Here is a 15,040-nt window from a genome sequence, read left to right on the forward strand (position 1 = left end):
ATGACTGGCTTACATAAGCAAACAATTCACATGTGTTTACAGTGCAGACTCTCATTTTTTATTGAAGGATACAATTATACATTTTGGTTTCATCAGAAACCAAATGACCAAACGTGATAATATGGAGATTATGGGCACAATCCTATTAAAAGCATTTTTTATTAACAATGTAATTACAAGAATACTTTACAAGAACACAGTTCCCTGCTGAACCAGACAGTGGCTCTGCAACATCAGTAAACTCTAATGCTGTTCTGCCAAGCTCACTGTATGCTCACATTGTGCCCAGGCTGAAGGCATCGGTGGGATGACGTTGCGCAGGTCTGCTCGTTTTATTGTTTGGAGAAGATGCATTTCTCAGCATGGCGAACGCCACACTCTGGTTTCTCCAGTCCACAAGCTTGGGTCAGCGGAGCTCTTGTGCGTGTGTGTGTGTGAGTGAGTGAGTGTATGTTTATGTGTGCATGTGTGTGTGTGACTGTGTGTGTGTGAGTGTGTGTGTGTGTGTGTGTGAGTGTGTGTGTGTGTGTGCATGTGTGTGTGTGTGTGTGTGTGTGTGTGAGTGAGTGTGTGTGTGTGTGTGTGAACTCTCTGTGAGATATAAACCATGGCAGTGCATTTACATGAATATCAGGCACGGCAGTGATGATCAGCCGGAGGCTCTGAGCCTCACTGAAGTGCCATGTATTCTCGTATACACACTGGCATGGAGTGGCTATATCTCTTATATTATGGCTACAACAAAAAAAAAATTGTATTATAAAACTTTTAGCCAAGAAAAAATAAAACTATTATGTACACATCCGTCACTTTCTCTGGTAATAGTAGATGGCACAAGCGCTTGGATTCTACAGTGTGTTCTATCACGATCAGCTATCAAAAATATGCGAAAAGAGAAAAGGCATTTAGCAATGAAAATCAAAGTACACATTAAATATTGGTATGATGTGGTATGACTGCTGGTATCGTGAGCAGCCAGTCAGAGCTCTCATTCACTGTAATCCACATAACTACGCTGTGATAAAATTCAGCAGTCATTCACTCTAATCCACATAACTACGCTATGCTAATATTCAGCACAGTCATTCACTCTAATCCACATAACTACGCTATGCTGATATTCAGCACAGTCATATACTCTAATCCACATAACTACGCTATGATAATATTTCCATAACTAATGCTTCACTCTCATCCACATAACTACGCTATGCTAATATTTCTACACTGATAACTACTGCACCCTGACCATAAAAATGTATTGCAACTGAGATATTTACTGGATAATAAAATAAACAAATAAAACAACAACAATAATAGTAATAAGAAAAAAAATAATTATATAATGATTAAGAATCATTATGCATATTTAACCTTATCTATTGTTTGTGTGAATGTTATAACCTGTGCTTTGGCTAGATTTCCCTTTATTTCGGCATAAGGACGTGGATTTCCATGCCAACAATTTGAACGTTTTTATGTCGTGATTTTGAACAGTAATGACTCCAAGTACCCAGATTACCACGCCAATATACACTTTACCGTTCATAACACAACATAGCGTATGGCTGTCAACCAATCAGAATTATTAGAGTATTTATACCAGCCATGGTATAAGTGTGACTATATTATATGGGGAATTTATACATTTTGATGTGTCATTGCAAAATTGTGGCTATATGCTATAAAATTGATTATATACCAGTAAAGTCACTATACTATCAAAGTGCCTATACTGAAGTTGCTATATACTATTGAAGTGACTACATACGACTGGAGTGGCTATATACTATTGAAGTGACTATATACTACTGGAGTGGCTATATACTATTAAAGTGGCTATATACTATTAAAGTGGCTATATACTACTGGAGTGGATATATACTACTGGAGTGGATATATACTATTAAAGTGACTATATACTACTGGAGTGACTATATACTATTGAAGTCACTATATACTATTTACATGATAGGGTCAGAACCGAACCACCGGAGGGCCTGGACCAGCCCTGCAGTATGAGTGTAAGCCCCATCACAGGGCTAATTCCAGTCCCCAGTTATTCTCCTTTATCCCTTTCCCTTCTCTTGCCCCAAGCTCCGCCCTTCAGGCAAAGCTACCAATGAAAGAAAAAGAAGTAAAGATGGGGAAATCGAGAAAACGGGAACTATGCCAATGGAATGTCCCCACTCCTTTAAACGGAGAGAGGTGGACCCACAGGTCGAGCATTTAAAAAATATTTAAAAAATACTTCCGCAAAAGGATGAGCTCGTGTTTAAGGAAACGTTTAAGAGGTTAGATTATCCGTAAAGATGGCGGACCCGATCAATGTCTGGGTCAGGAGCGAGGAAAATAAAAACAGGGAGAAACATAAGCAACTGGAATGAGCCCACTGTTTATCTTGTGTCCATCTTGGTATCTTTTGCAAAGTGGTGGGGTTTCTCTTCTTGTCCACTTGGTGGCGCTGTGCTGAGTGGGTGGATCTGCTGTCTCTGTTCACCCAATCATTCAATGCCTCTGAATTTGAGCTCCGTCTTCACCTGGTTCAATAAATTACCCCCATTCTTCTTGCACTCAAACCTATGTAAGAAAGAAAACACACACTGATCAAAGGACTGAGCTCAACACAGGAGACACGGAGAAACTCACAGGTTTGCTGACGAAAAGTGCAGGCGTGTAAATGTACATGTGTGAAGAGAAGCAAAGACACTGAACACACGCCAGCTTCCACCCGTGTTCATTCAATCATGTTCGTCATGATTTATAGATGTTATCTGGAAGCTGTGACACACCTGTGTGACTGCAGACTGAGCTAAAGGCCCTGGTCCCAGGTAACCAATCACACTCTTCTCCTGACTCTAAGGGGCGACATGGCTCAGGCAGTAAGAGCAGTCGTCTGGCAGTCGGAGGGTTGCCTGTTCGTTCCCCGCCCGGGCTGTGTCAAAGTGTCCCTGAGCAAGTCACCTCACCCCTAAATGCTCCTGGCGAGCTGGTCAGTGCCTTGCATGGCAGCCAATCACCGTTGGTGTGTGAGTGTGTATGAATGGGTGAATGAGAAGCATCAATTGTACGGCGCTTTGGATAAAGGCGCTATATAAATGCCTGCCATCTACCATTGACTCTAGGGGATGATGTCACCCTCTGCAGCACTCCTATGCCTCTTTGAGCTCTGCTGCTATAGTATTACCACCATCCGGGACGCTGTGCAAAGCATCCTGGGAAACCCTCATCCGTATGTGTCAGGGTTGGGATGTAGTACCGACGGTGTCTTGCTTTGTGCTTTCTCCCAGTGCAGACATCACACGCCACATCTCCAGGTCCAGCGTAACAGTGAGCAGGAGGAGCAGCTTGGAGTCCTGACTTCTTCAGTTTCTCCACCACTTCAGCCAGCTTGGTGTTTTTTCTTAAAACAGGCCTTGGGGTGAAGGAACGCTGCACTGGGGGCAGCTGTAGACACCAGTATGATCATCCTGATCCCAGCAGCCCTTAATACAGCCCATACAGTAACTGTGTCCACAGGGAATAGTCACCGGATCCTTCAGTAGATCCAGACAGATCGAACAGCTCAACTGGTCCTGATCCAGAAGACCTGCAGCCTGTGCCATTTTACAGCTCAAAGTGACAGAGATTAGTTTTAGTTCAGAATGTGGTTTAGTTTCCCTAAATCTGTGTGAATAAGAACAATAGCTATATCCTGGTTCTGAGCAGACCCGCCTAAATACTGCCTTCTGCTATCTCAGTGCTCACACAAACAGAGACAGAGTTAAGGTTTGTTTCTCTGAAATAGGCAGAGTGAAGTTTTGTTTTCTCTGAAACTGTGTGACTCCACTTCAAAGACTCCATGATACGGCCACACAATGACCCAGTTACCTCGCCCGGAAAAGGGAAACCGGGGCCCCCTGCTGGAGCCAGACCGGGGAGGGGAGCTCGTCGGCAAACGTCTGGTGGCCGGGCCTTATCCCATGGGGCCCGGCCGGGCACAGCCCGAACTGGTCACGTGGGGTCGCCGTCCTGTAGGTTCACCACCTGCAGGGGTCGGCATCGGAGTTGGGTGCTTTGCCCAACGGGCAGTAGGCAAAGGCGGGGATCCAGGCGTGCTGATCCTCGCCATCGCAGACTGGTTCTGGGGACGTGGAACGTCACCTCTATGGTGGGGAAGGAACCGGAGCTAGTGCGGGTGGTGGAGCGGTACCAACTAGATATAGTTGGGCTCACCTCCACGCACAGTACTGGTTCTGGAACCAAACTCCTGGAGAGGGGCTGGACTCTGTTCTTTTCTGGAGTTGCTCAAGGTGAGAGGCCCCGGGCGGGTGTGGGGATACTCACAAGCCACCGGCTGAGCGCCACTGTGTTGGAGTTCCACCCGGGGAACGAGAGGGTCGCCTCTCTGCGACTACGTGTCGCTGGGGGGAAAGCTCTGACTGTCATTTGTGCTTATGCATCAAACGGCAGTTCAGAGTATCCGGCCTTCCTGGAGTCACTGGGCGGCATCCTGGAAAGGGTGCCACCCGGAGACTCCATAGTTCTTCTGGGCGACTTCAACGCTCACGTGGGCAATGACGGAGAAACCTGGAGGGGGGTGATTGGGAGGAATGGCCTGCCTGATCTGAACCCAAGTGATGTTTTGTTATTGGACTTCTGTGCTGGTCATGGATTGTCGATAACAAACACCATGTTCGAGCATAGGGTAGCTCATAAGTGTACTTGGTACCAGAGCACCTTAGGCCAAAGGTCGATGATCGACTTTGTGGTCGTATCATCAGACCTGCGGCCGTATGTCTTGGACACTCGGGTGAAGAGAGGAGCAGAGCTGTCAACTGATCACCACCTGGTGGTGAGTTGGATCAAGTGGCTGGGGAGGCTGCCGGACAGACCCGGTAAACCCAAATGTGTAGTGAGGGTGAACTGGGAATGTCTGGCGGAGGCCCCTGTTCGCGAGATCTTCAACTCCCACCTCCGGAGGAACTTCTCACGCATCCCGGGGGAAGCTGGGGACATGGAGTCCGAGTGGGCCATGTTCAAAGCCTCCATTGCAGAGGCGGCAAGCAGGAGCTGTGGCCAGAAGGTCATCGGTGCCTTTCGGGGCGGCAATCCAAGAACCCGCCGGTGGACACAAGCTGAAGAAGGAGGCCTTTCGGGCTTGGCTGGCCCGGGGGTCCCCTGAAGCAGCAGACAGGTACCGGGTGGCCAGAAGGGCTGCGGCTTCGGCAGTCGCTGAAGCAAAAACCCGGGTATGGGAGGAGTTCGGGGAGGCTATGGAGAAGGACTTTCGGTTGGCCTCGAGGAAGTTCTGGCAAACCATCCGACGACTCAGAAAGGGAAAGCAGGGCTTGTCTCAGGCTGTTTTCAGCAGGTGAGGAGAACTGCTGACCCGGACTGGGGATATTGTTGGGCGGTGGAAAGAGCACTTTGAGGAGCTCCTGAACCCGAACAACACGTCCTCTGTGGAAGAGGCAGAGCCCGAAGACTAGGGGGAATCTGCACCTATATCCCTGGCGGAAGTGGCAATTCGCTGGGTGTGGATGAGATTCGCCCTGAGATGCTGACGGCTCTGGACATTGTTTGGCTGTCTTGGCTGACACGCCTCTTCAGTGTCGCGTGGAGGTCGGGGACAGTACCTGCAGAGTGGCAGACTGGGGTGGTGGTCCCCATTTTCAAGAAGGGGGACCGGAGGGTGTGCTCCAATTATCGGGGTATCACACTCCTCAGCCTCCCTGGAAAGGAGGCTCTGACCGACGGTCGAACCTCGGATTCAGGAGGAGCAATGTGGCTTCCGTCCTGGTCGTGGAACAGTGGACCAGCTCTTTACCTTGGCAGGGTTGCTGGCGGGGTCATGGGAGTTTGCCCATCCAGTCCACATGTGCTTTGTGGACTTGGAGAAGACTTTCGACCGTGTCCCCTGGGGAACCCTGTGGGGAGTACTGTGGGAGTATGGGGTACCGGGGCTGTTGTTACGAGCCATCTGGTCCCTGTATAACCAAAGTGAGAGCTGTGTCCGCATTCTCGGCACAAAGTCAAGCATGTTGCCTGTGGGTGTTGGACTCTGCCAAGGTTGCCCCTTGTCACCGGTCCTGTTTGTAGTATTCATGGACAGGATCTCAAGGCGCAGCCGAGGTGAGGAGAGTGTCCGGTTTGGTGACCTCAGAATCGCATCTCTGCTTTTTGCGGATGATGTGGTTCTGCTGGCTTCATCAGACCGTGACCTTCAGCACGCACTGGAGCGGTTTGCAGCCGAGTGTGAAGCGGCCGGGATGAGAGTCAGCACCTCCAAGTCCAAGGCCATGGTTCTCTGCCGGAAAACGGTGGATTGCTCCCTCCGGGTTGGGAACGAGCCTTTGCCCCAAGTGAAGGGGTTCAAGTATCTCGGGGTCTTGTTCACGAGTGAGGGTAGAAGGGAGCGTGAGATCGACAGGCGGATCGGTGCAGCGTCAGCAGTAATGCGGGCGTTGCACCGGACCGTCGTGGTGAAGAAGGAGCTGAGCCGGAAGGCTCAGCTCTGGATTTACTGGTCGATCTACGTCCCAACCCTCACCTATGGTCACGAGCTTTGGGTAGTGACCGAAAGAACGAGATCGCGTATACAAGAGGCCGAAATGAGCTTCCTCCGTAGGGTGGCCGGGCTCAGCCTTAGAGATAGGGTGAGGAGCTCGGACATCCGGAGGGAGCTCGGAGTAGAGACGCTGCTCCTTCGCGTCGAAAGGTGGTTCGGACATCTGATCAGGATGCCTCCCGGGCGCCTCCAACTGGGCGGAGACCCCGAGGTAGACCCAGAGCCCGCTGGAGAGATTATATATTTCTCCTGGCCTGGGAACGCCTCGGGATCCCCCAGGAGGAGCTAGAATGCGTTGCTGGGGAGAGGGACGCCTGGAATACCCGGCTTTGCCTACCGCCACCGCGACCCGACTCTGGATAAGCGGGTGATGATGGATGGATGGATGGATAAAACTGTGTGACAGAGAGAGTGGGAGGGACTCCCTGGCTCTCCCCACTGCTGCAGGAGGTGTGGTGTTGGACTGAGGCCAGCTTCAAATCAGAAGATCTTTTATTTCCAATCTTATTTCCAGTGTATTTTTAGCCGTTTTGTTAAAAAACCGAATTAAATATTATTCAGCAAAGCGTAGCTGCTCCTCCTGCTCACTGTTACGAGGCCAGACCTCCTGCCAGAAACAGGTATGAACAGACAGATCACATCTTTCTCTCGACACTCACTGCTCTGCTCAGCCTGGCCTCAGTCCAACACCACACCTCCTGCAGCTGTGGGGAGAGCCAGGGAGTCCCTCCCACTGGCTCTCCCCACAGAGAAAACTAAACTTAACTCTGTTTGTGTGCGCAGTAAAATAGCAGAGGCCAGTATCTAGGCGGGTCTGCTAAGAACCAGAAAATACCTAGTGCTCTTTCTCACACAGATTTAGGGAAACTACACCACATTCTGAACTAAATCTAATCTAATCACTTTCACTTTCACTTTGAGCAGTGAAATGGCACAGGCTGCATTTCCTCTGGATCAGGACCAGTTGAGCTGTTCGTTCTGTCTGGATCTACTGAAGAATCCGGTGACTATTCCTTGTGGACACAGTTACTGTATGGTCTGTATTAAGGTCTACTGGGGTCAGGGTGATCATACCAGTGTCTACAGCTGTCCCCAGTGCCGAGAGACCTTCACTCCAAGGCCTGTTTTAAGAAAAAACACCATGCTGGCTGAAGTGGTGGAGAAACTGAAGAAGACAGGACTCCAAGCCGCTCCTCCTGCTCATTGTTACGCTGGACCTGGAGACCTGGCGTGTGATGTCTGCACTGGGAGAAAGCACAAAGCCGTCAAGTCGTGTCTGGTGTGTCTGGCCTCTTACTGTGAAACTCATCTCAAACTTCACAATGAGCTTCACCCAGGAAAGAGACACAAACTGATCAGTACCTTTGGAAACCTGCATGAGAAGATCTGCTCTCGTCATGACAAACTGTTGGGGATTTACTGTCGTACCGATCAGCAGTGTATCTGTCTGCTGTGTAAGCAGGATGAACACAGAGGCCATGATACAGTCTCTGCTGCAGCAGAACGGACTGAGAGACAGGTAAGGACTGGACCTTGTCACACAGAAAAATGCTAACTTCTGGCTCTAATAGCAGCACTCATTCATAATGACGTGAAGAAAGCTACAGAAAATATAAACAAAGCAGGTGCTGTTGCTTAACGAGGATTTTTCACTATTTGGACAGAAACTCTGTTTTTCATGTCATTAAGATTATGTACTTGGACGGATGGATGATTTTAAAACGTTTGGACAAACACATGTAGAGATCAAAGAAAGAGGGAATATCTGACATGTTTTAAGTTACACATGTGTGTTATTGAATCAACCATGTTTTGCATAATAGTTGTCAAAAAGAGAAACACAGGGAACATATCCCAACTCCGGGTTTAATGTCGTAATCATGGTGATTAAATAGATCGGTTGAACGATTTGAAGGTGAAACTGTGGGAAAAGATGTGAGAAGGGAGGAAAAGATGTGATTCATCCTGTAAATCATTAAAATGATTACAAATTAAAAATGATAGGCTACTGCGGTTGTGTTGTCTGTCGATAATGGCTAGCTGCAACAGTCTGCAGTACAGAGCTGCTCCGTCACTCCAGCAGAAAATGTTGCAAGCTGTGTTTGTTTTTGACGATAGCATGCACATTTTCGAGCCTTGGCTCCAAAGTTTGATTGTATGAAGTAAAGCAAATTAAGTGAAGCTGTGGTAGGATAACCTGTCATTGTTGTGGACGGTGGTAGTTAGGCCTGACATTGCATTCTGAACGATTTGGGACACAATGACACGTAACTACTAAATGACCACCGCCGCTGCAAGCTAGTGCATTAAAATGATCAGGATGTCATCGTTACTGTGTGCAGCTCTGCTCTGAAAAGCAAGTGCGCAGTTGCCTACACCCTGACGCACTGCCTGCACAAGGCACGCCCTGTCCTGTCCACACCTTGCGTCTATTTGTTGCCCGTTGTCAGACAAAGAACGAGAAAGGTGGGCGAACTCGTTGAGCAGGGCTTGTTTACTCATTTTATATAACATTCAACATTAAGCTGTTTTATTAGTTTGTTAAACATTTATTTTTGCTTTGTGTCTAGTTAAATATCGCAGTGGAGGCTACAAACGCATTGTGGCAGCATAATTTAAAGCTTCTCAATTGGACATCTAACTATTTTAGTCAGCCACTTCCGGGTTTTACATTATTCAAGCGCTGTTGCCTTTTGTCATTGAGAAAGATATTAGCGTTTGCATGTATGTTAAAAGTGCATGGTACCCTGTGTGGAGTTTGGAGGCATCCCAGCTGTCATTAAAACGATGTATTTTGTTGAAACCTGACTGCTTGATCACATGTTTCCTGAGCATTAACACCCTGTCTGCCACCAACAATCATTCCATAGTCAAAGTCACAGTTCATTTAAAATGAAGCCACATATTTGTAACCAAATACCGCCCCCATGGAAGCTAAATTTCTAGCAGAAACACTGATGTTGAATGAACCTCTCTGAATGATGACAGTAGTACATACTATAGTCATGATATTGTGGAATGATTGATGTATGTCCACAGAAGCAGCTGGGGGCGACACAGAGTAAATGCCAGCAGAGAATCCAGGAGAGAGAGAAGGAGCTGCAGGATCTGAGACAGGCTGTGCAGTCACTCAAGGTGGGTACTGACCAGAGGAGAAGACAACAGCTGGCTGCTGGAAGAGCCATTTCAGGGCTCAGTCAGGGCTCTCCTCCAGTCAGCCAGTGAGGAGCCCAGTGTTGGGCCACATTCCAGCCCTGTGGGGCTCAATCCCACTGAGCCACACTGTGGGGAACAGGCTGCCTGGGGTCCCAGTAAGAGCGGAGTGAAAGGCCTAGTTAAAATGTACAGCCCTCCTCTCTCTGTGTCTCCTAACAGCACTCTGCACAGGCAGCAGTGGAGGACAGTGAGAGGATATTTACTGAGATGATCCGCTCCATTGAGAGAAGGTGCTCTGAGGTGAAAGAGCTGATCAGAGATCAGGAGAAGGCTGAAGTGAGTCGGGCAGAAGGACTCCTGGAGCGACTGGAGCAGGAGATTGCTGAGCTGAGGAGGAGAGACGCTGAGCTGGAGCAGCTTTCACACACAGAGGATCACATCCATTTCCTCCAGGTAACTTTATATTTATTTAATTTATCTTTGTTTTGCCAAGACAGGCATGGAGAATGTAAGAACAATATAAGACACCATTCATACAATTCAATTTTTGAAAAAATGTAGAGTGGCCCAATTAGATGCATGCACCACCTCAGTTAGTGTTTCTAATGAAGACTGAACTGTAAAAGGGCTATACACTCACTATTTTTGAGACTTACTGGTCTTCTGCTGCTGCTGGTGTTACTATCACCTTGCTGACAGCTTGGACCAGTCTGGCCATTCTCCTCTGACCTGTCTCATTAACAAGACATTCTTACCCGCAGAACTACTGGTTAATGGATGTTTTTTGTTTTTTGCACCATTCTCTGCAAATGAAAACCATTCAACTGTCGGTGCAACCTCTTGACCATGCATGCGTTTATGCATTTAGTTTCTGCCTCATGATTGGCTGATGAACTATTTGCATTAACAAGCTGGTGTATAGCTCTACCTAATAAAATGCTCACTGTGCGTATATTACCATTTTTCTCTGAATGCTCTCTCTCTCTCTCTCTCTCTCTCTCTCTCTCTCTCTCTCATTAGAGCTCTAAGTCTCTCTGTGTCCCTCCTGGACCTGGAGGCTTACCCAGCATCACGTTCAGTCCACACGTCTCTTTTGAGGCTGTGAGGAAATGTGTCTCTGAGCTGAAAGAGCGACTGGAGGACGTCTGCAAGGGGGAAATGTCTAAGATCTGCTTTACTGAGACTAGAGCCACAGCAGCTAAAGTGAGGACCTGTCCCCTCTGCATGGAGCCCTTTCAGAAGAAGCAGATGCTGTCGTGTACTCATGCCTTCTGTGCACATTGTCTGATGAGCTCTGTAAATCGAGTGGGCCATCAGTGTCCAATGTGTCTACAAGCATTCATAGTGCTGGGAGACCAGCCAGAGGGACAGATGACAGTGAAACGTCTGAAAGACATTCAAGGAAAAGAATGTATATTTATTACGTACAACATTCCCAGTGGAATACAGACGGTAAGAAATTAATGTTTATTCATCATCATTCAATGCATATAAAATTATGTGATTGGAAAAGTATATATACCTTTGTAGCAGTATTGTGAATGGAGGTAAAATCTCTTTAATCACTTTATTTCCAAGTAAAAATGCATTTGATTACATTGTATCGTCCCCACCATCTATATAGTGCTCCAACATGCTACAGCTATGTCTTCTTGCACTGGAGTATGCACTGTGTCAGTTTGGTAAGGGATAGTCACCTTGGAACTGAGCATTATGCAGTTTGAATTCCCATGATGGAGCTAGTGAAGTTTCTCAGAGCATCCCAGCAAAAATAATAATTGTAATGAAAAAAAGCATTTTAAAATATGCAATGCTGCTGCACTGGAAACCGTGCTCATATATTCCAGCAAATATCCCAAATCCTTTCGAGATTAACCACATAAGAACTTTCTACATGAAATATATTTTCATACCGTTCCCCTTTTCCCTGTGTGTTATATTGTGTGTGCAGGAGGCCCAACCCTACCCAGGGAAGCCCTTCACTGGACTCCAAACAGAGTCCTGGTTACCAAATGAGCAAAGGCCCCTGAAGGGCCAGGAGGTGCTGAAGCTGCTGGAAAGAGCCTTTGAGCAGAAGCTGATTTTTACTGTGGCTAAAACCCATGGAGTCCATGGAGCAGCAAGCAGAGTCGTCTTCACTGACATCCCCCATGCAAGAAACTTGTAAGGCCTTGTAGCGTCATTTCCACATTTTGTAGTTTGAAGGATGTTGATATATTTTAAATGTTTTTGGCACAAATTAATAATTGAATAGTGACCAGTGACCAGCAGTGTAAATATGACTATAGTTCTCTTATGTCTCTGCTTCAGCTGTTGAATCCTTATGTTTCTGTATGTTTATTTCATTACATTACATTAATGGCATTTGGCAGATGCCCTTATCCAGAGCGACGTACAGTTGATTAGACTAAGCAGGAGACAATCTGGAGCAAAGCAGGGTTAAGGGCCTTACTCAAGGGCCCAATGGCTGTGCGGATTTTATTGTGGCTACACTGGGATTAGAACCACTGACCTTGCGTGGTCACGTGCCTTAACCACTACGCTACAGGTCGCCCTTCTATTTACTGAGCTGTTGCTGGTTGCTTTTGGTTAGAGCATTCAATGACTAACCATCGCCACATTCATGTGTAAAGCTACTTATTAAAGCGTGTATGGCAACATAAAAAACTCTGTTTCCCAGGATGCTTTGCACACTGTTCCCTACGATGGTAGTGATATGGCTGCAGAGCGCATAGAGCCATGCACGGCTGCTGCAGAGGGTGATCCAGTCCATATTTTCCTGGTTTTCCGTGATTTTCATCAACTGTGCCACGACTGCTCAGTGACTCCAGTCAATATTTTCCATAACGAATGCCCGGCCTTAGCAATAGTACACAAGTAAGTCGATTCTGACATGGCCAACGTGTGTTTCCTTTTTTCCGCAGTTATGAGTGCAGTGGGGATGACTTCTTGGGTAACGTGATGGAGGCACTCGAAGGCAAATTCATCAAATGATTTGGAAGAACAGAAACATCAGATCCACCCTCTCGGTACAGCGCCACCAAATGGGCAAGAAGAGACACATCAACACTCGGAAAATCAGTCCATTCCAATCGCTTCATTTACCCATCCTTGTCTTCTCAGTCCTGGAAGCGATCGTGGTGCTCCATCTTTGAGGACAGCCCAGCCCATTGAAGCTCAGTGCAGAAGGTCCTCGTTGAGCGTGTCCTTGGCGGAAGTATGTCTTTAGAACGTGTGACAATCGACCCCACCCGCCACATCTGTGATTCGCACGGGGCTTCAGACTGACGCTTGGCCGAAAAAAGGACGTCCCATTTGCCGAACACAAGTTTCCTCAATTCCTTCCTTTACTCGTCCCCACATCCTTTACTCGTGCCCTTTCCTTGTGTCCTCCACTGGGCGGCGTTAAGGAGAAAGAGAAGGATGCAAGGAAAGGACGCAAGGGGATAGAATAAGCGATTGGAATGTGGTGGGCCAGTGTGTTGACCTTTGCCCTCTCTGTGAGTTCCGCAGCAGAACCTTATCTGAGGATAATAGCAGGCCACTGCTTTATAAACACATGCCTGTATGAGATAAATCTACTCAAGCCTGATGGTTCTGATTTTGCTGCCTCCGTGTTAGACTCTTATTAAGCCGTACACTCATCTGTTCCTCAGTTTACAGTAACAATATTGGTCCTCCTTCATTACTGATGTCATACACAGTCACAGATACACACACACACACCTGCCACAAGGTTATCCACAACTTGGCCACTGCAACAGATGCCAACAAAAGACCTGTTGGCCTTGGTCATTTGTTTGAACATTGCTAATAATATAATGCTGGTACCTTTTTGGTAGTGTCTTATGGGTTAGGGACCTTTTTCGTAGCGTTTTATGGGGTTAGGTACGGGGTTAAGTACCTTTTGGTAGTGTTTTACGGGGTTAGATACATTTTTGGTAGTGTCTTATGGGGTTAGCCACCTTGGCTTCTTCCACCTGGGTTCTATGGAACAGGGGTATGTGTCTGGTAGTTCTGTTGGGATGGGATTGCGTTTATTACAGATTTGTACATAAGTAGTTTTCCCTATTTGACAAGCCATTGGGCAGATCATGTTTTGATTCTCAAGAATCTATTTGGATTTCTGCAATTGTAGAACAAGATGTTCTGTTTAACCCCAAACATGAATTATGTGATGATTTTTTTTTCCTGAAATATATACTCGCCTATATATAGCCCTTATGAAATGTGAAACGTGAAATATTTCAATAGCTGTTGTAATAATACTGCTTTATGAACATTTACTTGTTTCCATACTGTTTTTGAAATGTCCATTTCTAGCAGTCAGAGGGTTAAGACTTCAATAGAAGAAAGAAAAAATATATATGTGAGGGGAAAAATAGTACTTCTCAATCATTATTACAATCTAAATCATTATTAATTACTACATTACATTATTACATGCGTTTACACATACAGCATTGCGGTCTAACAATGAGTAAATGTGATATCTGCAAAACAAGAGGTTTCATAACAACCATGTTTGAACATGTCTTCTCTGTGTGAAAACGTTTCCTCATTAATGACCGTAATAACGTTATATTATATTTTATATTTCTGACGATAGTCTTGGAGAAGCACACAGAACTCACATTGTCATATGGGAGTATCAGGATGTATTCCGGTCATTTCCTCTGATTGCTTGTTCTGTTCCAAACCCTTCACTCAGAGCTGTATGGGAACAATGTGCGTCCGAACACACAGGTTTCATTCCTTATTTCTGTAAATAGCATTAAATTGAAGAATATAAATCTGAATACAATATGCTTAACTCCTTAAACTTTTCCTCCCTGATCTATATGCTTTGTTGTAAAATTGAGCAAAAATAAAATAATTAAAGGAACGTCTCTCTGCTTGTGGTCTGTGAAGCATTTCCTGCGTTTGAGAGCAATAGGACTGTGACAGCAAGGGGTAAGATCTGTTTCAGGGTTTCATGCCAACTCCTGCATTTAGGTCATTCATCAGCCCAAGCTTTTATTTTCTTTCATACATAAGTGAACTGCAGCAGCTATTTGCACATTGCTACCTGGTTTGGATCATGTGGAATATTAATATAATTATCCATGCATACACCCATTATCTTTTATGGGACGGCCTGTAGTGTAGTGGTTAAGGTACATGACTGGGACCTGCAAGGTGTAGCCACAATAAGATCCGCACAGCCATTGGGCCCTTGAGCAAGGCTCTTAACCCTGCATTGCTCCAGGGGAGGATTGTCTCCTGCTTAGTCTAATCAACTGTACGTCGCTGTGGATAAGAGCATCTGCCAAATACCAATAATGTAATGTAATG

General features: G+C 46.4%; 2 protein-coding genes across 2 annotated transcripts in view; one reads left to right on the forward strand and one right to left on the reverse strand.

Moving 5' to 3' along the window:
- Positions 1-2,220: 2,220 nt before the first annotated feature.
- The window catches only part of LOC133126798 (E3 ubiquitin/ISG15 ligase TRIM25-like), a 45,057-nt gene continuing 32,237 nt past the window's right edge, over positions 2,221-15,040 (reverse strand). The window contains exon 6 of the mRNA XM_061239185.1: positions 2,221-2,580. Within this exon, the coding sequence (XP_061095169.1) occupies positions 2,505-2,580 (76 nt within the window). The 3' untranslated portion in view covers positions 2,221-2,504. The remainder of the gene's footprint in view (positions 2,581-15,040) is intronic.
- LOC133126807 (E3 ubiquitin-protein ligase DTX3L-like) overlaps positions 11,020-15,040 on the forward strand; it is a 19,586-nt gene continuing 15,565 nt past the window's right edge. Inside the window, exon 1 of the mRNA XM_061239203.1 lies at positions 11,020-11,158. Coding sequence (XP_061095187.1) covers positions 11,030-11,158 — 129 coding nt within the window. The 5' untranslated portion in view covers positions 11,020-11,029. The remainder of the gene's footprint in view (positions 11,159-15,040) is intronic.

Source organism: Conger conger, chromosome 4, assembly GCF_963514075.1.
Source record: "Conger conger chromosome 4, fConCon1.1, whole genome shotgun sequence".
Classification (NCBI taxonomy): Eukaryota; Metazoa; Chordata; class Actinopteri; order Anguilliformes; family Congridae; genus Conger; species Conger conger.